The sequence below is a fragment of the Triturus cristatus genome, chromosome 4_2 (assembly GCF_964204655.1).
Source record: "Triturus cristatus chromosome 4_2, aTriCri1.1, whole genome shotgun sequence".
NCBI lineage: Eukaryota > Metazoa > Chordata > Amphibia > Caudata > Salamandridae > Triturus > Triturus cristatus.
This window is the reverse complement of record NC_140586.1, coordinates 556,335,121-556,362,515: the sequence shown is the minus strand read 5'-3', so window position 1 is coordinate 556,362,515 and position 27,395 is coordinate 556,335,121. Positions and strand designations below refer to the sequence as shown.

General features: G+C 44.8%; 1 protein-coding gene across 1 annotated transcript in view; it reads left to right on the top strand.

The window, feature by feature from the left end:
- GLMN (glomulin, FKBP associated protein) overlaps positions 1-27,395 on the top strand; it is a 450,060-nt gene that overhangs the window by 132,955 nt on the left and 289,710 nt on the right. Inside the window, exon 8 of the mRNA XM_085602181.1 lies at positions 13,597-13,699. Within this exon, the coding sequence (XP_085458307.1) occupies positions 13,597-13,699 (103 nt within the window). The remainder of the gene's footprint in view (positions 1-13,596; positions 13,700-27,395) is intronic.

Genomic DNA, 27,395 nt, shown 5'->3' with positions numbered 1-27,395 from the left:
ACTACCTTTGTCCCTAGCGGACAGAATATCACTAATAAAGATGATACTGCTGCCCAAGCTACTATATCTCTTCATTAATATACCGATAAGGCCACCTCCCCCCATATTTCGACGGATACGATCTAATTTCAGCAGACTGAAATGGGCCGGGAAAAGGGCCTGCATTGGTCTTAGTATCATGTCCCTACCGTATGAATCAGGCGGCTTTGAAGTCCCGGATATTTATTTATACTATTTATGTGCCCAAGCACAATACGCACATTATTGGTACCACCCGGTGAGATATTTGCCACACTTAGCGGTGGAGAAGGGGGACGCAGACCCAATACCACTGACTAGCATAGTCACACACACCCGGCAACACCTATCACCGCAGGAAATAAACACAGTGAGGACGACATCGGAAGCATGGCGTAGCATAAGCCAAAAAGCGGGCAAAACCCCGATGTATGCCCCGGGCCTGCCTCTAGCACATCACCCTACACTGTCAGTAACGAAGGAAAAGAATAGTATGAGGATCCTTGAAGAAATAGGGATTACACAGATGGGTGATCTATATCAAGATGGCTGTTTTATCTCTTTAGAGGACTTATCGTATATTAGCAATCAAACATTACTATTCAGATTTATCTATCACAGACTGAGGGCAGCTATAAAAGAGCTGTATCCTACATTCCCAGCAGAACCCCCCATACTGAAGTCACTGCAAATGTTAATAGACACACCCACGCATACAAACATAATATCAAGACTATACAAGCTAGTTCAAGGCGAAATTGGAACGCAGACACATAAGGCCCTGGATAAATGGAACACACTATTAGACTCACCGCTGACAGATGCAGATTGGGAAGCATGTTGTGCGCTAATCACGCTCCTTACACCCAACGGTAATCTCCGTATTATCCACTACAAATATATCCATCAAGCCTACTACACGCCGACAAAATTACATAAATATGGGTTGCGGGATGATGCGCGGTGTAGGAGATGTGGGGTGGACCGTGCGGACTTCGTACACCTAGCATGGTATTGTGATAGGATAAGGGAATAATGGGAGCTTGTAACTCATCATTTGGGTGTGTTATCCACCTGCACATTGGAGTGTACACCGCAGTTGTGTTTATTGGGGCTGAATATACCAATGAACTCAAAGAAGAAGAAGCTGACTGCTATATTGTTACTCTTGGCAAAACGTAGGGTGTTTATGTACTGGGACAGTAAACTAGCTCCCACGTTGGCGAATTGGTTGCAAGATGCCACATACTGTAGAGACAATTTTATATTATATGCTGAAGAACTGTCGAATAAGTCGAAGCCATCAGATATTTGGGAGTCCTTTACGGCTTACCTGCGTGATAATCCTAACTTACTCCAAGAGACCTGCTTAGTTGACCATTGCATTGTATATGTACTATCAATGTGTGGATGACCACCCCACTGTGTAATCTTGGGTGACATGATGTTTAGATCCTCACAATGTACTATTTCTGTGGAAACTGTCCTGAATGAGACGACCATTATGTATGTTTATTGAAAAATTCAATTAAAAAAAAAAAAACATCCCCCTGACCTGAGCCCTAAAACCGCTCCAATCCCAAAAACTACCTTGCCCCCCGTCCTGAGCCGTAAAACGTCCCCCAGCCCAGAAAACGACCTGCCCCCGCCTTGACACCCTAAAACAGCCCCTAGGTCAAAAAACAACCCCGACCCCAGCCCTCCGCTCTCTGCCTTAGAATAGTCCCCAGACTGAAAACTGCCCCTTCCCCCCCCCCCCACCCTGAGCCCTAAAACTACCCCCCTGAAAACTACCCCCCGTCCCAGCTCTACTTATTAAGCCGCATCCCGGTCCTTCCTCTCCCTATCCTTCCTGTTCCTCTCCCTGCCCATCCTCTGACTTACTTAACCACGCGTGTGCGAGGTTAAGACATATGCGTGGTTGAGGCAAACTGTGTTCTGCGTGCATGATAATGGCACGCATGGCTTAGCCCGTGGGGTTAATGCTGTTTTCGGCCGGGCACTGCTGAAGGCTATAAGCTGAGCAGTGAGATCGAGAGACTTGGTACTGACAACAGCACTTGATTGTGATTTACAGCGTTCTGGCAGCTATTTGTGGATCATTTGAGACCAGCGGTAAATAAGAAGTATTTTGGGAACCAAGGATTGTACGTTTCTGAAATGCAGAGACTGCACAATTAACTGATATCACTCAGGAATTGGGTCGAATAGCACTCTTCATGGAGCCACATGTTGAAAGATGAAATGTACTTTTTGTGACAATCTCGAGGACTATGGGTACCATAATATCTGAAATTATAAGTTATTAGTAATTTCCACTACTGAACTTTAAACTGCAAGAACTGCTGTTGAGCTTTTAAATGGTTTTATTTTTCATTTCTAATATGTGTTTGCAAACAGTGAACAATTAACCTTGTGATTTAAGGCTTAAAGAAGTTAGTATCTTGTTTATGTCTATGTGATTGCACACATGTGGCACATATTTAAACTGTGAATGAAATGAAGCTCTTTAGATTGACAAAGGCTGAGTGAGCAGCCAAAATGTGTTCCTGAGGCAAGCACTTTTTTCTCAATTAAATTAAATATTCTCAAGATCGGAGTGCAACCTTTCTCCTTATTGGATCCATCCATCCATCCATCCATCCATTTTCCTCCTCTTCCCTCCTCTTCCCTTCTCTTCCCTTCTCTTCCCTTCTCTTCCCTTCTCTTCCCCCCTCTTCTTCCCTCTTCCTTCCCTCTTCCCCTCTCTTCCTTCCCTCTTCCTTCCCTCTTCCTCCCTTCTCTTCCCTCCTCTTCCCTCCTCTTCCCCCCTCTTCCCCCCTCTTCCTCCCTCTTCCCCCCCTCTTCCTTCCCTCTTTCTTCCCTTCTCTTCCCCCCTCTTCCCTTCTCTTCCCCCCTCTTCTCTTCCCTTTTCTCTTCCCTTCCTTTTCCCTAGTCTAGTGTGTAATTGTGTAGTGCTAAAAACTTTGGCATTTAACAAATCATCACAAAACTTTCCAAACAAGTGCTTATTTTTGCCTAGTTCGTTCATGGAAAATTTTGAGGTTATCTGTCAAGTAGATGTTGGGAAAAAGGGGGGTTCCAATACAATTTTTTCCGTAGGAACTTTATACACAGCTACAGCCCAAAGAGCAGAACGGATTTACAGCAAATCTGGCAGAAAGCAAGATCTTGATACAAAAGACTGATTTTTTTGTAAATCGGCTAAGTAGTTTTTGAGCAACTAAGGATAAACATACTTGTATATTTCACGTTGCAGAGGATCCAAGGGCCGACCTATCTCGTATTGCGATCTGATTGGCTGCCACCACATCAGCAAGGATGCAGGTCATCTTAGGTCTCGGGTTACTGCAAAGTAGGACCTCCTGCTAGAATGAAGAGTCCCATACATCATCCATATTTTATGATTGCATTCCTTAATTAAACCTTTCTAGTTTAGTAGAAATACTTAAATGAAGCAGTGGCTATAATAATGCCGACAAATTGTTATATAAGGATATTGTTTGTTAGTGAAGCTCCAACACCCATTCTTGCAGAATGTGTAGTAATTGTAAAATCCTGATGAGAGTTAAAATGGACATGTGTCTGTGCAGGTTGAATAAGCAAGACTTCTAGACAATGAGCACACACCAGGCAGGCAGTCTGTCATCCATCTTTATTTCGGCTCAAACGAACCATAAATGTACACAGGATAAAAATGTAAAACAATATAAATGAAGATCACAGTGTAAAATGTATGGAATAAGTTACACCCGTTATACTACATATGTTACTAATAAATGGGCATGTGGTAAAGACAAGACCAAGGAAACAAAAACTTCCAGCTTGTCCATAAAAGAGGACACATAAGAGATCCGCCAAGTTGCCCAGGATGTCTTGACGACTATCAGATATTTTATCAATCGAAATTACTCAGGTCTGCAAAAATCCATAATAATAAAAACCTACCACATAGGCAAAAGCTTGTTTAGAAGAACAGCAACAAAGTAAAAGCCCTTAAGAGTAAAAATCAATCATAAAAAGTATTACAAAGTTAAAATAGTCAATACTCAAAGTGCAACTGCAATATTCGTATGAAATGTAAATGTTGCAATTAATAATGAAACTTTTTAAGTTAGGGTTTTCCTGATTTTTAAGGCACCGCAAATAAAAGTAATGATAGCAAGATAGCACAATTCTGACTCTAGGCATAACAGGCTAGACAAACAAGTTTTATGAGATCTGACACCAAAAGACTGCAAGATGGGTCGTAAAAAAACTTTCTAGGTTGGATGTAAAAACCACAAAAAAACAGGAAGTGGGCAAGTGTTTGTTTTGAGGTGCCATCACAGGGACAGGGTGGTAAACTGTAGAACCATGATCCCTGTTGGGGGTGCACTACTAGGAAGTGAACCATAACTACCCTAAAACTGGTAAGGTAAAACTTATGTTCTGTGTTCGTAGCCCAAATGAGATAGCATTCAACCCCCACCTCTTGATTAAAACCTAGATAACCTGATACTGTAACTGAAGATTGTTGATTGCGAAGTCTCATCTGGGTTCTAAGTTAGTTAAATGTAGTTTTTTTTCTCGTCTTTTGCGCTACCTTTTATGCTAACAGTAAGATCGTTTGGAGAGAAAAGAAAGTGAGGAAGTAATAGGTCAGAGAAAGATTTTTTTAACATAGGGCCAGGGAATGGAGTTTGTTTGTTCTAGTTTTAGGCAATCCGCCAAGATCTCTTTGGAAAATGAGCAAGATGGGGGAGTCCAGACTTTCGCCCACAGAAGCAGAGGGGCGGCTAAGACTAAGTCTTCAGGAAAAGGGAGGCCAGATTTCAAATGGGTAATTAAACTTGCTGTACTCCGTGGTGAAGCCAACAGCCTACAGAGAAACTTATTATCAATTGTTTGTAAATTACCTGGTGAGTTATAACCTCACACTCCTACCCCGTCGGTTCCCAAAGGGACACATTTAGTTTTATACAGGGCGGTTTACTACTGATTCGGTTTATGACCTAATTTCTTTGAAAAGCGGAATATAGCCTCTATTGTCCCCTCCATCTTGCCTACTCTCGGTGTCAGAGGTTTTTCTCATTTTAAATCAGAAAAGATCATTATCCTGAGATAGTGAAAGTTCTGGACTCTAGTAATAGGAGTCCCTATGACGTTGTGAAGGCGAAAAGGGGTCGTTTTAGGCCCGCAAATCATGGTATAACACTTCGCATGGTTAATTTTCAGGTTTAAATCCCTCATGAAGTCGTTAAAAATGTCCAATAGCAGCTAAAGCCCATTCACTGTGTGGGCTAAAAGGACCGCAACATCTGTGTAAAGAAGCACAAGGACGATGCGGTCCCCAATCCGTGGGAGATCTTTGCCTCTTCGTATCATTTCCTTCTCTAGGGCATTTATGTAAAAGAGCAAGGGTGCCAAAATGCAACCCTCTCTGACACCTTTATTTGAAAAAAGAAAGGGGTACAATCTCCGTTGGTGTCATATAGAACCTTTGTCTTAGTCTCCTCATGCAGTCTGATCAAAAGGTCGATTAATGCTGCGTTTGCTCCAGCTTTCCCCCTCAGTGTCCAAAGCTTCTCCCTGTCAACCAGGTCAAAAGTGTTGACCAGATCCATGAAAGCCATATGAATTGCCCAGCCCTTGGCTTGCAGATATTTATCATAAGATTTTTAAGGGATTGTTCCATGGTTCCAAATCCAGGGCAGAAGCTAAATTGAACCTCCAAAAAAACGTGGTATCACTAGCCCATTCCTTGAGGAGATTAAGATTACCTTCCCCAAGATTTTAGCGTAGGAATCCTATAGGGAAATGGGCCTATAGCAAGTAGGTTCATTTCTGTTTCCCTTTTTAAAATGGGGACTATGGTAGAGTCCCTTCAGGAAGAAGAGAACTGGCTTAAAACGACATTTTGTTTTTTAAAGTGGTGACCAAAAATCAGAGTTTTGTTTAAAAACAAATGTCAATTGATACCCCATCAGGCCCTGTGGCTTTGTTTGGGGAGTATTTAGAAATGACTTTCATTGTCATGTCAACAGTAATGGCACTGCTCAGTGCTAGCACTTCATCCAGAGATGGATTAACCCGTGGCTTTTCTTGAATGAAGCAGGTGTTACAAAAGATTTCCTGAAAAATGGTGAAGCCATTCAGTGGCTGGAATATGGCATTGAGTCTGCGGGGGGATTATTGTCACTAAGGTAAGGCCTATTGATGACTTCCCAAAAAGCCTTTGACTCATGTAATGATAGTGTAATTAGTAAGTCATCCCAGGCCTGATCCCTCACTTCCTGCTTCCTTGCAGCAATCCTAAGCAATTTGATTTGGGCAGCATTACATGGGGAATCCTTGAGGGCCTCGTTGAGCTGTTTTGAAGCTGCTGTACAGTTTGAGGAGAACCATTTAAAAGAACGAGGCTCTTTGGGCTTAACCTGGATTATAAATTAATTGATTTGCAGCTTGACTACAAATGGCCTCAAAGCTCTGAACCATATGAACAGTGGTAGTGCCCTCTGCCAAGCAGACCGTGCTATCCTAGTAGCTCTGGGAAATCAAGTCAATTTTGGCCCATTTTGAATGGATGTTCTTATTTACTCTATATTTTAATTCAGTGGGACAATTAGTCCATGTTGGTTTAATAGTAGGACCTGAAAGGACTAGGACAATAGGGTTGTGGTCACTCAAAATTGAGGTAATTGCGTAGGAGTCAAGAACATATGTGGCTATATGAGTTGGAAATAAAAACATAAAATCAGTTATGGAACTTTGACCGTGAAAGTGGGACAGGAGGGTCCTTTTACTTTAGCAAATCAGCGCTACAATGGAGGTTAAACTTCATGATGCTTTGATTCAGGGTGTTCCAATACAGGGTGTGTACAAAGTGGGTCAAGTTTACGTTGGATCTGTCTGAAACCCCACACACCCGCTTATTCCCAGTAGCGCAAGCTATGAAATTAAAGTTGCCCACCCGTAGAATTGTCTCTCTGTCTGGGTGACTTAGAAGATATTCTGACACAAACATATCTAACGCCTTTACCAAATTAATAGGGTGATTTACAAAATAATTAAATAAAAATTGATCAAAGTGTATCCAATAAACCTGGGATTTCAAGACACAAGAATTGAGAGCAGGATGAACCCCATAACTTCTCTGCTTTCAAGAGCCCTTTCTTTAGGAAAACTAATATCCCCAAACCTCCATTAGCCCGACCTGAAGTAGATGGGGAAGCTGGTAAATAAAAGGATTGAAATTTATCAATGAATAGATCCTCCTGAGACCAAGTCTCTTGACATCAAACCACATCGATGTCTTTAATAATTTCTGGCCAGTCAGGCTTACTCAATTAATCTTTTTATGCCAGCAGCGTTCCGAGATATCAAACATAGTGGGTTTGGGATGAATCGGTCATTTGTAGTTTGCAGTGCAACATGTTAATTTGTAGATCTTTGTATGTTGTGTCAAAAAGTGCAATTCATATAAATTAAAAAGGATGTTGTAAAAAACACTGTAGAAAATTGCTTGGGATTGATTTCCTCACTTGAGAAAAATCAGGAGGGACGTTGATTTGTTAGTATTAGATCTCTTGTAGAGCAGCATGGACTTCATTATTATTGTACTTCGAAATGTATTTAATGTTTCTACACTTCTTATTTTTCTAATGGAGTGTTTACTGCTAGTTGATGTTCATTGTATTTAAATTTAAACAGGATTCCGCTCTAAAGATTTTTAAGCACCTTGTATCATTGTGGTGAACACATCAGAAATGTAGGATAATTCCTTAGTACTTATCAATAAAAATGATTTAATGCACAGGAAAACAGCTGTCGGGGCACAGCTGTATCTCACAGGGCCCTATTTGGAGGCAGAGGAGCACTGCGTCGTCTGCAATATGATCACTGATTTTGTTGATTGTTACACTTGATTGGAGTCAAAACATTACAAGACGCAAACTATACGTCCGTTTTGTGGTTTGTTTTCTTTTTGTAATTATTTTTTGTCCAATGAATAAGTCTGAGTAACTCTGGGTTCTTTCTAAGACCCATAAGAAGGTGCCACTTTTGAGCGAGTCCCACAGAGCATTATTAATACATGCCTACCCTGGTTCACGCGGGCAGATAGGGTTGTCCTTGTTAATCAAACCCAAAACAACTTTATCAGCAGTGTGTGGAAAGTACTCTGGTCCTCACCCCTAAAATAGTGTTATTGAGCACATAGACAATCTCCTAGGTGAGTAGGCACATGACCAGGATTCTAGGCCTAGGGCGTGTGTTAGCAAAGCAAGATGTAGCCAGGTAGTGGATGGGAGCAGAAGCACAGAATTAGGCAAAACAGAAGGCAGAGTTAAACTACGACAGGATTCTGTAGAAACCTATTTATGAAGACTGGGGTTGTCTACAAAAACATGCAGAAATATTGGAGCACATGGTTTGAATCAGAGGAGACGTGGGTAAGACATCCTTTCATCACAGCCATGGAGGGCTGCGACTGCATGCATACTGGAAATGTGCAGTGTAACCAGTATTGTTCTGTTGAAATATATATTTGTAAACATTACAGTTGCTTCAGAAACCATGGTAGAAGACCAATTGCTCTACTTCCTAATACCAGATTTTTAGGCTAGAAAATTTGAAACTATTCAATGAGAACCCTGTAATAATTTGTCCTGAAGAGTTTCACAGTGAATTTTCCATGAGGTTTGATCCTTAAGCTATTGTGAAATGTGATGGACCCAAATAAGAATTATTTTAGTAAATTAAAACAGTATTTCATATAAGGGGCATCAAGGTATGACGAAGGTTTAATAAAACCAAACTTCAAACACAACTGTGCAAGTGGTGTAGCTTTGTTAATGGGAAAAACTATCTTCATTTAATACCCAGTGCTTATTTCTGCCCATGGCCTATGTTGCCTAAAAAGGATTCCAACCTAAAATATAAGGAGGAAACCTATCTAAATTGAATTATTTTTATTATTGGCATGATGGAGTGTGAGCAGGTGAAATGTTTTAAAGGCAAAAGCGAAATATTTGGTCTTCCCACCCACTTGATCCAAATGTGCCTTATTACTAGTTGCATCATTGTGATAAACATCTAAATAATGATAGAATAGTTTCACATCAAGTCTTGATCTCCCAGTTTCCCTTTGAAGGATTGTTATATTTTCCCAAAGACTGACATTTAAGCTTCACTAACGTTTACAAACAGATTAATTTTAATCTAAAGCTGCAATTAATGTTTTAGGCTCTGCGGTGCAATATCATCTGCATGCTGAAGACTATGAATCTACGTCCCTGCTCCCAAAATTAGAGGGAGTTTCTCCTATTTTCTTAAGTGATCTTTGTAGATCAGCTGGGTAAAAGCCAAAAAGAAGCAGTGCCAATACACAACCTTGTTTGAGGCCTTAATTGTTCATGATTTTATCTGTCACCCTGGATCTATCACCTATTGTTTACCTCTACCCAGGTGTTTCAGTGCAATAATTCAGTAGCTTTTAAGTGATGACCATGAATTACCTGAGTTTTATCCAGAGCAGATTTATTTTTAATGTATTGCAGTGTGGTAAAATCAATTGCACCCGCTTAAAGTTACTTTGATGGATTCTGTTGGGTGCAGTTGAGGTAGCATCCCCTTTTCCTCAGCTAGTAAATGTGACATCCAAGATGTTCATAGCTGAAACGTGAGCTTAAGATTGCAATTATTTTGACAGTTTAAATAAGGAACCTCGGTAACATATCATGATTCCGTCTAGATCTATAAATGGGGTGAAGAATAAAGAATTATTGTTGTTTATTATCTGTTATCTACTTTTCAGTCAATACAGAAGTAGGGGCAATTCCTGCATTCTTATTCCCTCTGAAAGCATAAAGAGTTGGAATAAAGGTATAAGCATTTGAACTTAAACTAATATTATTTGTTTGTGTCCTAGAGGTAAAGGTTAGAGACTGATCTTCACTGTTGACTACAAGGCTAGTATTACCACTTGCAACAGAAAAAGCAACGAGGGCTTGTTTTTTCTCTGTGATTTGATTGATTAGATGAGAAGACTTTATTGGTGGTGCATGATCCTTTTAATGACCTTTCACCATTTGATTCCTAAACAAAAGGCAAAGAATGATCAAGGTTTCTGATTTAATAGTGATGTCTTTGGGGTCTTTTTTATCTAATAAAGTTGTTATTGTTAGACACAGCCTTAGGATTGTATGTTGTTTTTTAAACAGTTATTTGTACTATGACATAATTTTATTGTTTTTAAAACATACATCTTATTTTTGATGCAATATATTCATATTGTCCATATTCATAGTATATGTGCTACAAGACATGTCACAGTTTTCTGTGATATCCAGGACCTATATCAGACATAAATTGGCTGCTAGGGAATAAAACACTTATATATTTCCATCTCTATCAATCTAGCGTATTCAATGGCGGAGCCCATAGCTGGTGCATCTCCTGCTTTATCCCTACCCCAAATCAGCTTTCTCGTCTGTGACTGCTAACATGAACAATATTCCAAACCACTCCCCAACACCCTCCACCCCAACAGTCCTATGCATGTTTAAATATGCCATAGGTACAACGTATCTAATATTTGACGCTCTTGGAAAAACTATGCATTTTAAAACAAAACCACATCACGGTACTTGGAGCTCGGGAAATGGTCTTCTCATTACACAGTCTATTGTGTTCAGTCAGGGGTATTATACTGGTTAATGTCCACTGCTTTGAGGGCATCTAGCATAACATCCCATTCCAGTGTTATTGGGGTCCTCTCGATGCAAGGCAGGACTCTCTGCACTGCCCCAACACAGCAGCTCACTATGCCAGGCGTGTACAGTAGGGGGCCTCCGTGACTTCCAGCGCATAGTGATGGCACATACCACTAAAATGAGCGCCAGGTCTACGAAATGGTATTGTACTTTATGCTTGGACACATGTTTGTGTAGGCCTAATATACATCCCTCTACGGTATTTTGTGCCTCGCGATGTGCGACCATACTGATTATGTGCCTGACAGTATCCCAAAACCCTCGTATTCGTGGACATGCCCATATCATGTGTAGCAGGTCTGCTCCTTCCAATAGGCATCTCGGGCAGTGATGCTGCATCTGTGGGAACATTTTGTCTAATTTATGAGGGGTAAGATAGGCCCTGTGGAGAATCATGGTCTGAATAAATTTAAACTTTGCATTCCTTGATACTTTTTGTACTATGACTCTACTTATGCAAGATCCATTTATATGAATACTATTATTTTTTCCTACAACTCTCTTTGTTGTAACTTTAGTGATTGTGGCACTACTATTTTGTTGTTGTCTAAAGAATTTCCTTAAGCTTTTTTCAGGCTTTTTCGATAGTGCTTTTATATATTGATCTTCATCTTTTAGAGAAGATGCGCCATTTATTGTTTTATTTTCACCATAGAAAGACTGGCGACATAGTTAAATTAAGCCTTGTTTAATTTTTCATGCCTGCCAGTTTGTAGCATGGTTTAGTGTGCTTGAAATTGTTTTATTTAACATATCTTTTTATTGAAAAATAAAACAAAAAGTCATACGATGACAGGTGATGTTTGGATTCACAATGCGAAGACACAAGCACACATTGATAACTGTTCGACATTGCAAAAACGTACAATGTCGTAACTTAATCAAGGTCCCTCCCATGATATAATATCAAGAGACACATCCGAAATAGGTTCACATAGTTCCACCCAGTATGCATTCCACTTTCCCCCTATTTAGGTCCACCTGGACGGACAGCCCCTTCCTATGTAAACCATCCTCTTAACCAGCATACACCAATCCAAATCTCTCTTCCAGTGTCACAAACTCCGGCACAGGTCAGACCTCTACATACGCGCTATATTCCGCTTGGCCACTATTATTAGTGTGCTCGAAATTCTTGTTGGTACTCAAGGGCAAGCTTTAGACTTGTTTTCATTAGCAACAGGTTTTCAGCCAGTGCTGTATCCCAAATCTTGCAAAGTGGCAGGGATAAAAGCAATTCTATGTACGATAGTCATGCAGTTTTTTGGATTCAGATTATTTGTGTAGAATGTGAAAGATATTGTGTCAAGCAAATTGGTACATTTTTAATTTGTGACCACCATGCGACTTGCCATTGTTTGTAAAGGCTCTGTCTGCATCTCTGTATTCTTAGATTGCCAATTCTGAGGGGGAACAGATGTATTTTAACATACTTAGTTGAGCATTTGCTACCAGTCGGACTGTTGGGGAAGAGTTAGTACTGCTCAGAATAATGATATTGTTACCCCTTTTGGAGTTTATAAAAGCATGTAGGGAATTTCTTAATTCTGATTTGTCACACAGAAGCTTAACAGACCTCTCTAGATATGTCTCTTCAGTACATATGAAGTTTTAAAAATATTTCCTCTACAGTATCTTTACAAAATAATACTGTTTCAGTGCATATTTCATGTTCAGGAATAGGCTGTGATTGTAAAATATCCACCACAATATCAATGTGAGTATCCTTATAAGATTGAACTTATACTCATGATCAAAATATACATTGTGTTTGTTATTTAATAGCAACATTTGATTTAGCCCACTCTCCCTGATGTTCAAAATGTCAGATTCATGGGTGAAATAACTCCATATTTTACACTTCTAACCTTAAATCCGCCCATCTTCTTTTGTTGTATTCAAGTTTTTGACCTAATCGAACACACAATAAGACAATTGTGTAAAAAAAAAACCCTATACAGCAATAATTAAGGAAACGTCTGTCCAACCACTTAACAATCCCCTCGAACCTTGCACACTTCACTCATGTTTCTAAATAATGAAGGAATCGGCTATGATAGATGGTGGGACTTCTTCCTTTGTACACTTGTCTAGGAATATCATCCAGTACTTGATAACCTAATTATATTTAAGAAGATGACTTACCCCATGAATGTTAGAGCAGATCCCCTTATTGACTGCATGCGTGAAAATGAGGAATTTTGCAACCACCATAAAGACTAAAGACCATCTACACTCTCCCGATGCTCTCATTGCTCACTGTGTATATTTTATTTGCTCACTATTTAGGGTAGCCTGCATGCACTGTTGTGCCTCAGAATCATTGATTTTCATTCTCCCTTACTACAGATGTTCCAGCAATAAAATCATGCACGCAGGAGGTGTGCACCATGTGTACAATTAGAACATAGTTGTTCTGTTCAGAATGTATGTATTGCTATGTTTATCTTGAGGCAAATGTTTAATGCATATTATTACACTTAAAAAAGCATGCAAGGTGTAAAATTGAATCATCAGCTATTGCTTTTCATTGCTATTTCTTGAAATCATCTTCATAAGTAGCGCAAATGCATGCAGTGTTCTGTATGGAGTGGCACGCCAGAGTCTCCTTCTAGTCCAGTAAAATAGGACAGGGATTTTTGCGCCTTTTTTCTAATGATGTACAGGACGCAGATTCTTGGTTCAGTATGTCATCTTTCCAAATTCAATAAATGGAGTACCAGTTTTTAATATATAATTGAGTATAAAAAATGTTCTGTGTATAGTGCGCGTGGTCAAATGCTCCTTGAATATGACATTTTTAATATTGTATTTTGCTTTTTAGTTGTTTTAGATGCTTGAGATATCCTTTGTTAAATGCACAGCTGGATCAACACCCAGAAAACACAGATGAACATCCCTTCAGAATCTTTGCTACTGACATTTTGGTAAGTAAAAAAGCCATTGATCTAGCCAGGTTTTCCAAACCAAACCTGCAGATCTACCAACAAGACTCTGCTTGGTCTGTACATTTAGTAAAGGTGTACCTTAATATCCAGTGTAATAGATTAAAGATGCTGCAGTGATTTTAATATGCAGAGATGTTACTAATAAACATTGATGTCGACTTTTATCTCCTTATTCCTCTGGTTCATGTTTGGCCTTTACACGAAGAATGAGTTAAAACTGTAAAACCTGTGTGTTTGATCATTTGTATGTATGCATTTTTGGAGTGTAGCTATGTAAAAGAGCATTGCATTAAATGTGAATAGGAAGGGGTGTGAACAAGCAGTGGAGACAGACGAATGCAGAATGTATGAGTGCTCTACACTTTTGCCTGTCCCATGTCGAGCAAACTGTGTCATATAGCTCCTTTTTTAGGCAAAGACAGGGGAGAGGGTAAGGCTGCAGCCAATCTCGACAGAACCAATTTGGAATCAACATACCTAGTATCATTTTTGCTGTTGATAACATCTGACTCCTCTTCCAATGCATTATGTCAAACCCTTGACAAAATAGCTCCTATCTTTAATATCTCTAGCTATTAGTTGTCACCAGCACAGATCTCAGTCCTCAGCCGGGAGCCTTCATTTGTACCTGATGAAAGAATTGATTATTTCAGTGTCAAACTTAAGTTACACAGATTTTTGTTGTTGTTGAAATATTTGACTTAATTTCTTTTTCTTGAACAGAGAATGCCAAAAGCTAGTTTGAAGCTACTGGCCTACACCCCCTCTTCTTTCCAACGCCCTGCATGGGGTGTACCAGAGAGAATTATAACATTCAACAAACTTGTGCTCAACAAACTTGATAACCTCAATGCATAAAGAAAAATCATAGCCGAAAAAGAAGCTCTTCACGAGCTGAGTTATAATAATGATGTTAAAATAAAGGGGGTGTCATTGTATCATTATCACTCCATATTGCTGCAAGGAGATCCTGAGACAGCCGGGAAACCCTGATCATTGTGTCAAATTAATGTCTGATATCCTACAACACATACTAGAATGATGAAACAAAGCAGATATTCGTCTTGCTGCAGGTACCCTTAGCAAAGAACAACAGCAGTTCCTCAACAGATCCGCTGTGTGCACACACCAGTCCTACATATTTTGCCCAAAATCCACAAAAACATGGATTACCCTCCGGGACACCTGATGGTGTCCAACTGATGGTCCATTTCAGAACCTTCATGCCACTTTGTGGATTTCTACATAAAACCGTTTTACCTTTAACTGCAGCATTCATAAGGGATTGCACTGACTTTCTATACTACTGAAAACCTTCCCTTTAATACAGAAAAACAATTACTGGTACTTTGGGCACACAAGTCATTATACACTAATATACATACAAGACAAAGGCTTTGAAGTTATCAGCTAGGTCTTGGATTTCCGTACTCATTCGGCTCAAGTGCTGTCAACCTTTATTCATAGTCTTACCCAAATTCCCCTTTCCAAAAACGTATTTTTTTTAATTGACTTTTTTTTACCAAGTCTAAGGTATTCCTTTAGGCGTGAGCATTGCTCCGAACAGCAGCATAGTTTGACTTCTTGTAATCCTTTTAAAACCAACATTTTTCTAAGGCATCACTATTGTGACAATATATTCCTAATTTGACGGGCAAAATACATAAATCGTTTTTAAACAGGACTTCACACTCATAGCCAGTGTGTTCGACTTACTATGTCTTCCAATATAGGTTTAGAGCCCGCCATAGCGGGTTCAACAGGCCATTAAAGGCCCGCACCACCATTAAAGGCAGCGGGCCTTTAATGGTCGGTATAGCCTGCTACGGGTGGCTCTAAGGCTATTAGAACATTCCGCCCCTAGAGGGCAGAATGTTCTAATTTGTAAAACCAAGGCTCCAATGAGCCTGAGCGGGTTGGAATCCCCTTAGGCTCTGTGAGGCCTCTGTTCACAGCAACAGCTGTGATCAGACATTAGAATGTTGATGCTCTGGACTTCTACCAGCCATTAGAAGGCCAAAGCACTTCATTGTCTTCAATGGAGCGCTCAGCATTCCAATGTTCTAATAATTATTTCATCAATTTTTTGCATATTACTATCAAATGTGCCAAGGATTCCTTGTATACTCTACACAGCAAAGAAAACCTATGGTCAGTAATTTAATTTTGATCTGCTCAGGGATAATTTCGGCTTCAGTAAGTCTCTGCGCTGAAGTGGATTTTGAAGAACAATTTTTTAACTATCAGATATTCTAAGAGCCTAAAAGCATGGGAATAACCCCCAAAGTTGCTCAAGCATATCAGAAAATATGCCTGAATTTGCCCCAGCAGATCGACCCTTATACCTTGAAAGAAGACAGATCATCAGGATAGACTGACAATAGTTACAGAGTTTTCTGCTGCTAGTAATTTAGTGGTTAGGCTATACTCACCACAATCAATAGCTCTTTCAAGAAACCTTTATTTGCATTCAAAGCGGCAAAAACATAAACAATTACATCTTAAGGGCACACAGAAAATCACCACTGTCCGCTTCATTTACAACACTATCGAGGCTTCCTCTGGTTATACGTCATTTCAAATACTTCTTATACAAAGACTTTTCAACCTGGCACAATAACAGTATCCTTGAAGTGTTTCACTAGCAATAACTTAAACAGTGTAAATTATGTGAAATTGGTGCCAATGTGACAAGATATGAATACACAAGAATTCTCAAACACAAGGTCCAGATCCACTGCTCAACACCCAACACTTCCCTGACTACAGCACTATACAGCCATCAGTTACTCGTCTGAAGATATAAATGCAATGCTATTAAGCACATGACTCTGGACATTAGAGGCGGAGATCTAATTAAGAAAAATGACTATGGTATGATAGCAGCTGCATAGTGTTAGACCTGTCAGCCCTTTGGGTGGTCCCTCCTCATCATTATTTATTTGGTCCCCCTTTTGCCTCAAACCCTGTTAGTATTTTTCCTTTTTGGGAACCACCAGACTTTTTAGTATTGATGCAGATTCAGGGAGCCATTTTATCTACCCCTGGAACTTCTGTCTGAGGGCCTGAAACACAAAATGGTGGCCACCCATTGTCACTTGTGACATCACTGGAACCTACCAGCACCTTCCAGAACATTCCAGAACCCTGTGACAGTGTGAGGCAGGTTTAGAATGTTGGGAAGGCATCTCCAGGTTGGCAGTTGGAGTTGGCAGTTGGCACCTGACTGGTGAAGAGAGAGGAGCACAGAACTGAAGGAGGAAGGAGTGAGGCAGCAGGGGTGGAAACTTGTGCCTGGAGTGGGGTCCATAAACCCACCCTTGATACTAGTCCCTACTGACTGAGCCCAGCCTAGAACCCTGTGTGGGAGAAAGCAAGAAAAACCATCTTAAGGACCTGGACAGCAGGAACAGGCCTTAAAAGTAAAGAACAGCAAGTTCCTGACCTGGTTACTGGTAACTTCTTGAAGTCCGACGTCGAGAAGCCTGGAGACCTGGAGCCCGAGGTGGAGAAGCGGCGCTGACTGGAAAGCAGACGTCGTACCCGGAGCCGCCAGAGGTCGAGAGAGGGCGCCGACGGAGGTCGTGGAGAGTACCAGAGGTCGAGGAGGAAGTCACCCGAGGTCGAGTGTGCGGCGTCGACGGGGGAGTGAAGTCCGCCCTCCGGAGTCGCCGGAGACCGAGGTGAAGCGTGCCGGAGGTCGGGAGTGGAGATCGCACTCCGGAGTCGCCGGAACCTGAAGAGAAGCGAGCCGGAGGTCGGGAGTGGAGGTCGCACTCCGGAGTCGCCGGAACCTGAGGAGAATCGTGCCGGAGGTCGGGAGTGGAGATCGCACTCCGGAGCCGCCGGAAGTCGACATCGAGCCAAGGCCGCCCGACGTCATCGAACCGGAGCCGCCCGAAGTCGACATCGAGCCAAGACTGCCCGACGTCATCGAACCGGAGGTCGACATCGAGCCGAGGCCGCCGACGTCGAACCGGAACCGCCTACCGGCGTCGTCAAGAACTGTCATTGCGCCGAGGCCGCCGACATCGAACCGGAGCCGCCTCACGGCGTCAACACGACTCCAGCGGCGTCGGAACTTCATAAAAAGGGCAGTAAGTGGAATAGAGGGCGCCTAAGGCCCTGTGAAGCCCTAAGAGACCATCCTAGGGGCTAGAGAGGTGCTGGAACCAGCTTGATTGTGCCAGGGGTGAGCTGAGACTAATACAGAGGGGTTGTGTAGTGTGGGAGAGCCAGATCTCTAGATTCCCCCTTGATCTACCTCAGTTTAGGCCTCAGCCTTGTCCAAGCCAGGGAGTATACCCCTCAGGCCATCCAAATCTCTACAAGCTGGGATTGGGTCAAATCATCCCATAGTACCTCAGGAATGTGAACTGATTTTCAAGTGTCACTGTTGGCTTTTATTATTTATTGAGAGCACTGTATTTATTGTATTCATCCTATTTATTGCCTCACAGTATTTATTGCCTCACAGTATTTATTGTCGCACAGTATTTATTGTCTCACAGTATTTATTGCCTCATAATATTTAATTGCCTTTTATGTAATGCACTTATATTTATGCCTTGATTATTTATGATTGACCTTATTTATTGAATCGTTGAAGTATTATTTATTTGACTTACCCTTCCACAGGAAAAGCCTTGTGTACTGTGATTGTATTATTATTTATTTAATCAGCAACTAAGAGAAAAGAAGATAAAGAGATATATTTTCAGTATAATTTTTAAGGTGTAGTGTTGTTTTTGGAACGGATGCACGCATGGTTATTGTGTGGGTATGACGTATGCTTAGCACGGTGCCTGATCCCTGACCACTCGAGCCAAGCTACCACAGTGTATGTCTGGGAGAACACTACCACCCTTCCGGTGTGGGAGTGGGTTTTCTAACATAATTGGTGTTCAGCGGTGGGATAGAGCTGTGCCTACGTATACTCGACAATAACTGTGGGTAGTCCATAGGCCTACACCGGGAGTTTTCTCCAAGCGGCCTTCCTAATTGTGAGTTTTTGTTTTTCCAAATTTACTCTGGTGGTGGGAGGAGGTATTATATAAGGTACCCCCCTGCATAGCTTCTGTAAAAACCTGTCTTCTGTTCTGAGTGGGCAAAATGGAGTTTGTGCTAGAAGACCTGGAAACCTATACTGTGGCCCAACTCAGGGAGTTTTGTCAGCGGGAGGGGGTGTATTGTCCCCCAGGAGCAAAGAAGGGTGCACTCCAAACCAGCTTAAGGGCTTGGGGGGAGGCACGACGAGAAAGCAAGGCTGAGGAGGAGGACAGGGATAGAGAGCCCGACAGTGAGGGAGCTGGTTTGTACCAACCTGAGGTGGGGAACCTGTTAGCGGGGCCCAGGACACTTTCTAGGAAGGGCAGCAGTGCCTCTAGCGGTGGCTTGTCTGAAGTGGAGTTAACAGACCGGAGGGAGAAAAGACAGCTCACATGGGACTTAGCAAGGCTGGAGAAAGAGAAGGAGGAACAGAGGATGGCTCATGAGCTAAGGCTGAAGGAGATAGATCTTCAGATCCTACGAGCCGGGGCACACCCTATTCCTAATGGTGGCAGCGAAGAAAGAGAGTTCACCAGGGAACCCAAACCCTATTTGCCGAAAGACATAGTGGCTAGCTATGGTGTGGGCGACGATATTGCCAAGTGGCTAGCGGCCTATGAGGTCTCATTAAGAGCCCATGGAGTTCCAGAGAAGTACTGGGGAGGGGGATTGTACAGGTACATGCCTCCAGCTGGTAGGGATGCATTATTGGCCCTAGAGCAGGATGAGCAGACCCACTACCCCACCATGAAAGTGGCGCTCATACGAAAGTTTGGACTAACACCCGAGAAATACAGACAGAAGTTCCGGGGTAGCCACAAACTGGGCACACAGAATTGGGTGGACTTCCTGGATTATGCAAAGAAGGCATTAGAGGGTTGGATTCAGGGCAGTGAAGTGAGGAACTACGAGGGGTTGTTTGATTCAGTACTAAAGGAACACCTGCTCGAAAAATGTTTCCCTGAACTGCGTCAACACCTGGTGGATAGCAAGCTGACCAATCCCCGGAAGCTTGCTGAGGAGGCGGACATTTGGGCTAGTACCCGGGTGTCCACAAGGGGGACTGGAGGGGATACTCAAAAGGCCGGACAGGGCGCCCCCCAGAAGAAAGAGGGAGGGCAAAAGAAAAAGGAGTTCTCCAAAGGCCCCCAAAATAATTTCCAAGGTAAGGGAACAGGATTCACCCCTAGGGCTAACCCCCCCAGAAACCCTAATCCTGGCCAGAGTCAGCAGCCAAGGGTTGTCCATTGCTTCGAGTGCGGTGGCATTGGACACTATAAGGGAGATGCTAAGTGCCCAAAACGACCACCCCCTCCCATTGGAGGAAAGGCCCCCGGAGTAGCTAGTGTAGTGCTCGGGGAGGAGATGCCTTTAATTAAGGGAAGGGAGTGGGCGGGTGTCACTTTAGTGTCCCTGGGAGAACGGGAGATGGTTCCTAAGATCCAGGTGCCCGCAAATACCGCAAAGTATGGGCAGTGGGTCACCATCAACGGCCAAAGAGGGGAGGCTCTGAGAGACACAGGAGCCAGTATGACTATGGTACGTAGCCAACTGGTGTCTCCAGAGCAGGTAATTCCCGATGTACTCCACCCAGCCGCGATGGGTGACGGCAGAACAGGCCACTATCCAGTGGCCGAGGTTCCCTTTGAATGGGAGGGGGTTGCAGGTTCACTTCGAGTTGCCGTAAGCCCTGCCGTGCCAGTCGATTGTCTACTGGGGAATGACATGGAGCACAATGCTTGGAAGGAGGTGGAATACCGGACTCATACTGAGATGCTGGGTACACCTGACTGGGCCTGTGTGAGCACAGGGTCCGCGACTACCCGGAGAGGGAGTTCGTTTCGGCTGGAGCCTGGAACAAAGGCCCAGCCAGCTGCCAGTCAAGGGAAGAACCGAGGACAGGAGGAGCCTGCCTCGGCGTCCGCCCCCCGTAGGACGGATAGGCCACCGGAGGTGGTGGACCAGGAGTCTGCGGTGGGGGATGTTACCAAACTGGAGGACCTACCCATCCCGGCCGAGTGGCACATGGAGGGAGGCCCGACCAGGGAGGAATTCTGCCAGGGCCAGAGGGAGTGCCCTACCCTTGAGGGACTGAGGCGACAGGCCGAAGCCCAGGCAGCAGGGAACGTTGAAGGGAACTACAGTGTTTACTGGGAGGATGGCCTCCTCTACAGTGAACCCAAGGCACCCCTACATGGATCGTCACGAGCCTTGGTAGTTCCTCAACGTTATCGAGCCTTCCTTCTGGAGTTGGCTCACGAGATCCCGTTGGCAGGACACCTGGGGCAAGACAAGACCTTCGCCCGTCTTGTCCCACACTTTTATTGGCCTCAAATGAAAGTGTCGTCCGATACCTACTGCCGGACATGCGTGTCTTGCCAAGCCAGTGGGAAAACAGGGGTGAAGCTGAAAGCTCCCCTGGAACCACTTTCTGTCGTTAGCACCCCCTTTGAAAGGGTGGGCATCGACATTGTGGGTCCATTAGATCCGCCTACTACAGCTGGTCACAGGTTTATCCTGGTTCTGGTGGATCATGCCACACGGTACCCAGAGGCAATACCTCTGAGGACCATAACAGCACCTGTTGTGGCTAGGGCCCTGATGGGAATCTTTACCCGAGTGGGTTTTCCCAAGGAAGTTGTGTCCGACAGGGGGACCAACTTCATGTCAGCATACATGCGGGCCATGTGGAAGGAGTGTGGAGTGACCTACCGGTTCACAACTCCTTACCACCCTCAGACCAATGGTCTGGTGGAGAGGTTTAACAAAACCTTGAAAGGCATGATCAGAAGTCTGCCTGAAAGCCTGCGGAGGAAATGGGACGTCCTCCTACCCTGTCTACTCTTTTCTTACAGGGAAGTGCCACAGAAGGGAGTGGGCTTCAGCCCCTTCTAGCTTTTGTATGGGCACCCTGTACGTGGACCTCTCAACCTGGTGAGAGACGGATGGGAGAGAACTCCCAGGAAGCTTCCCCAGGACGTGGTGAGCTACATGCTGGCCTTCCGGAGCCAAATGGCTAAGTTGTGGAAGCAAGCTTCTGACAACTTGGAAGCCAGCCAAGCAGTAATGAAGGTGTGGTATGGCCACAACGCTCACCCGGTGGAGTTGGAGCCTGGCCAGAAGGTGTGGGTGATCGAACCAGGAGAGCTTAGCGCCCTCCAGGATCGCTGGTCAGGACCCTTTGAGGTATTGGAGAAGAAGGGTAAGGCTACCTACTTGGTGGATCTTAAAACCCCTCGTCAGCCCCTACGGGTGCTGCACGCCAACCGCCTCAAACCCCACCACGAGAGGCCCGAAGTCATCTTGATGATGGTGACTGACGGAGGAGAGGACGTGGAAAGCGAGCCTCTCCCCGATTTATTTGCGTCTCAAGAGAAGGATGGGTCGGTGGAGGGAGTGATTCTCTCCCCATCTCTAACTCCTGAACAGCAGGAGGACTGCCGCCAGGTCCTGGGACAGTACTCTTCGTTGTTCTCCCTTGTTCCGGGTAGGACTCACCTGTGCGTCCATGACGTGGACACAGGAGACAGCCCACCGGTGAAGTCCAAGATCTACCGGATGTCAGACAAGGTGAAGGCCAGCATTAACAGTGAAGTCACTAAGATGCTGGAGCTAGGAGTGATCGAACCTTCTAGCAGCCCCTGGTCCAGTCCGGTGGTGTTAGTACCAAAAGCCGCACCACCGGGTGGCCAACCGGAACTGAGGTTCTGTGTGGACTACCGGGGACTGAATTCAGTAACCAAAACTGATGCTCATCCGATCCCAAGGGCGGATGAATTGATTGACCGGCTGGGAGCTGCCCAATATCTGAGTACCTTTGACCTTACTTCTGGGTACTGGCAGATCTCTTTGACTGATGGAGCAAGGGAAAGGTCAGCCTTCTCCACGCCCAATGGCCACTACCAGTTCTGTGTGATGCCCTTTGGGCTCAAGAACGCACCTGCCACGTTTCAGCGCCTGGTAAACCAGATCCTCACCGGAATGGAGAGTTTCTCTGCTGCTTATCTGGATGACATAGCCGTCTTCAGTAACAGCTGGGAGGATCACTTGCGTCACCTGCAAGCTGTTCTCCAGGCCCTGAGACAAGCTGGATTGACGATCAAGGCCAGCAAGTGCCAGATCGGGCAGGGGTCGGTAGTGTACCTTGGACACTTGGTGGGTAGGGGAGCGGTGCAACCCCTCCAGGCGAAGATCGAGGCCATCATGGCCTGGGAACCCCCCAAGACTCAGACTGAGGTCCGAGCATTTTTGGGCCTCACCGGATACTACCGCCGCTTCGTGAAGGGGTACGGTACCATCGTGGCCCCCCTCACGGAGCTTACGTCCAAGAAGCAACCTCGACGGGTAGTCTGGACGGAGGCTTGTCAGCAGGCCTTCGTCAAGCTGAAGAAAGCCATGTGCGAGGCCCCGGTCTTAAGGGCCCCAGACTTTTCCAAGAAGTTCATTGTCCAGACAGATGCATCAGAACATGGCATTGGGGCAGTATTATCGCAACTCAATGAAGAGGGTCTGGATCAACCCGTGGTCTTCCTATCCCGGAGACTACTTCCCAGGGAACAGAAGTGGAGTGCAATAGAGCGTGAAGCCTTTGCAGTGGTATGGGCTCTGAAGAAGTTGCGGCCATACCTGTTTGGCTCGCACTTCCTAGTTCAGACCGACCACAGACCCCTTCGTTGGCTGATGCAGATGAAGGGGGAGAATCCCAAGTTGTTGAGGTGGTCTATCTCCCTACAGGGAATGGACTTTCAGGTGGAACATCGGCCTGGAGTGGACCACGCCAATGCAGACGGTCTCTCAAGGTATTTCCGCCTTAGTGATGAGAACTCCCAAGGGGTTGGGTATCTCTCCCCACTTTCAGCTGGGGGGGACGCGTGTTAGACCTGTCAGCCCTTTGGGTGGTCCCTCCTCATCATTATTTATTTTGTCCCCCTTTTGCCTCAAACCCTGTTAGTATTTTTCCTTTTTGGGAACCACCAGACTTTTTAGTATGGATGCAGATTCAGGGAGCCATTTTATCTACCCCTGGAACTTCTGTCTGAGGGCCTGAAACACAAAATGGTGGCCACCCATTGTCACCTGTGACATCACTGGAACCTACCAGCACCTTCCAGAACATTCCAGAACCCTGTGACAGTGTGAGGCAGGTTTAGAATGTTGGGAAGGCATCTCCAGGTTGGCAGTTGGAGTTGGCAGTTGGCACCTGACTGGTGAAGAGAGAGGAGCACAGAACTGAAGGAGGAAGGAGTGAGGCAGCAGGGGTGGAAACTTGTGCCTGGAGTGGGGTCCATAAACCCACCCTTGATACTAGTCCCTACTGACTGAGCCCAGCCTAGAGCCCTGTGTGGGAGAAAGCAAGAAAAACCATCTTAAGGACCTGGACAGCAGGAACAGGCCTTAAAAGTAAAGAACAGCAAGTTCCTGACCTGGTTACTGGTAACTTCTTGAAGTCCGACGTCGAGAAGCCTGGAGACCTGGAGCCCGAGGTGGAGAAGCGGCGCTGACTGGAAAGCAGACGTCGTACCCGGAGCCGCCAGAGGTCGAGAGAGGGCGCCGACTGAGGTCGTGGAGAGTACCAGAGGTCGAGGAGGAAGTCACCCGAGGTCGAGTGTGCGGCGTCGACGGGGGAGTGAAGTCCGCCCTCCGGAGTCGCCGGAACCTGAAGAGAAGCGTGCCGGAGGTCGGGAGTGGAGGTCGCACTCCGGAGTCGCCGGAACCTGAGGAGAATCGTGCCGGAGGTCGGGAGTGGAGATCGCACTCCGGAGCCGCCGGAAGTCGACATCGAGCCAAGGCCGCCCGACGTCATCGAACCGGAGCCGCCCGAAGCCGACATCGAGCCAAGACTGCCCGACGTCATCGAACCGGAGGTCGACATCGAGCCGAGGCCGCTGACGTCGAACCGGAACCGCCTACCGGCGTCGTCAAGAACTGTCATTGCGCCGAGGCCGCCGACATCGAACCGGAGCCGCCTCACGGCGTCGACACGACTCCAGCGGCGTCGGAACTTCATAAAAAGGGCAGTAAGTGGAATAGAGGGCGCCTAAGGCCCTGTGAAGCCCTAAGAGACCATCCTAGGGGCTAGAGAGGTGCTGGAACCAGCTTGATTGTGCCAGGGGTGAGCTGAGACTAATACAGAGGGGTTGTGTAGTGTGGGAGAGCCAGATCTCTAGATTCCCCCTTGATCTACCTCAGTTTAGGCCTCAGCCTTGTCCAAGCCAGGGAGTATACCCCTCAGGCCATCCAAATCTCTACAAGCTGGGATTGGGTCAAATCATCCCATAGTACCTCAGGAATGTGAACTGATTTTCAAGTGTCACTGTTGGCTTTTATTATTTATTAAGAGCACTGTATTTATTGTATTCATCCTATTTATTGCCTCACAGTATTTATTGCCTCACAGTATTTATTGTCGCACAGTATTTATTGTCTCGCAGTATTTATTGCCTCATAATATTTAATTGCCTTTTATGTAATGCACTTATATTTATGCCTTGATTATTTATGATCGACCTTATTTATTGAATCGTTGAAGTATTATTTATTTGATTTACCCTTCCACAGGAAAAGCCTTGTGTACTGTGATTGTATTATTATTTATTTAATCAGCAACTAAGAGAAAAGAAGATAAAGAGATATATTTTCAGTATAATTTTTAAGGTGTAGTGTCGTTTTTGGAACGGATCCACGCATGGTTATTGTGTGGGTATGACGTATGCTTAGCACGGTGCCTGATCCCTGACCACTCGAGCCAAGCTACCACAGTGTATGTCTGGGAGAACACTACCACCCTTCCGGTGTGGGAGTGGGTTTTCTAACACATAGATTGTGTCAAGGGAGTGGGCCTTGGACTAAAGGAACCCTATCACTGGTCAGCTCTTGCCTGGTCTTAATCATATAGACCTATCGATAAGAACTCTTTACATATCAGTATGTAGCATTGATGTTTCTCAGAGTATACATTCTTTTAGGATCAAATCTTTTTATTGACAAGTAATTTGGCAGATCACGTACATAGCAAGTCTCCTACAACCCCCTTTCGGGTCTGCCGCAGTAGTCAAATATATGTTAAAAGGCAGAGCGTGATTTAAAAAGGTGGTACACAAGCTAAGGGGAGGATACACAGCTTGTCGCCTACAACCCAGATCGGGCCGGCCGCGTGTGGAGGACAAAGGGTGAAGGTCAATCAACTGCCATATTAGGTTCGGAGTTATCAGGCATGGCTGAGAGAACCATGGCCTTGGTATGGCGTTGCCGAGTGCCTTGTAGACTTTGCATTCCTACGGGGAAATCAATGTAAAACAAGTGTAGCATAACATATAAATGAACAAGAAACACCCTTCCTCCCACCCTCTTCCCTTCGGACTAGGCCATTGAAAGTGTGTAAGATCACTAGAAAGATCATCATTGGTCAGAGGCAATGTGATTATAGTGCCCTAACTCCTCCCTGTTTAGGTGGTAGTAGCTTTAGAGAGTCTTTCCATACCCAACAGTGTTAATAGTTGGTGAAGCCATTACCTATGGTCTGTAAGTTTGTCTGAGCCCTAATTTGCCAAGTGTAGCCTGTGCACAGCATTAAGGGCCACAGCTATCTGTCGCCCCCATATAGACCGGAGCGGGTAAGTGAGAGCATTGGGGAGTCCCAGGAGTATGTAGGCGGGGTATCGCAGCAGCTCCGTTCTAAACGTGCGGTCTATGTCATTCAAGATTAGCTCCCAGAATCTTGTGAGCATGGTACAATTCCACAGGAGGTGTATTAGTGTCCCGGGGTTGCCACAGCCTCTTTAGCACTGGCCATCAGAAAATGTATTCCATTTCTGGATGCGCGCTGGGGTGTAGTACCTGTATGAACTAATTTTATAAGCTGTTTCGGTGTGTCCTGTATTGTATGCGTTGTGTGTTGGGCCCTATAGAATGTCTCCCCAGTCTTTGTCAGAGATATTATGCCCAAGCTCTGCCTCCCATCAGAGTTGGCCTGGGGTCCAGATTGTAGGAGGCACTTTCATCAGTAAGCGATAGATTTCTGAAGAAGGTTTCTTGTTGTCAGTTTTGAGGAACAACCATTTTTCGAAGGGGCTCATAGGTCTGCTTGCTTTAGGGTGCGTATCCGGGCTGAGCAGCCAGTGAGTGAGTTGGGTATGGGTGAACCTGTTGAGCTCCGCTATAGAGTATTGTAATTTAAGTTGGTCAAAAGGGATAGGGCCGGAATTGTCGAAGAGGCAGCCGATCCTCTTACAACTACCCGCCAGCCTGTGTTTGGTGACACCCGGTGATAATCCAGGAGGAAACTCCGGGTTCGCGAATAATGGTCTCATTGAGGAGGGCAATGATACGAGCCCAGCTGTGCTCGCTACCCTGTCCCAGATTTGTAATGTAGGGCTAGTAACCGGGGATGAGTAGAGTCCCCAAGATCTATGTGGCCAGGGGAGCCATGCCTCCCTGCAGAGGTGCGAGCCCGCCACCGTTTGGTCAACAAAGACCCAGTGCTTCTCTGTCATTGGGTGGTTCCATTCTATCATATATCTCAATTGGGCTGCTTGGAAGTACCACAAGACATTCGGGAGGTTCTGAGCCAATACTATTCCTAGATATGGCAGATCGGCTTCTACCCATTGAAAGGCATACCGTGTGC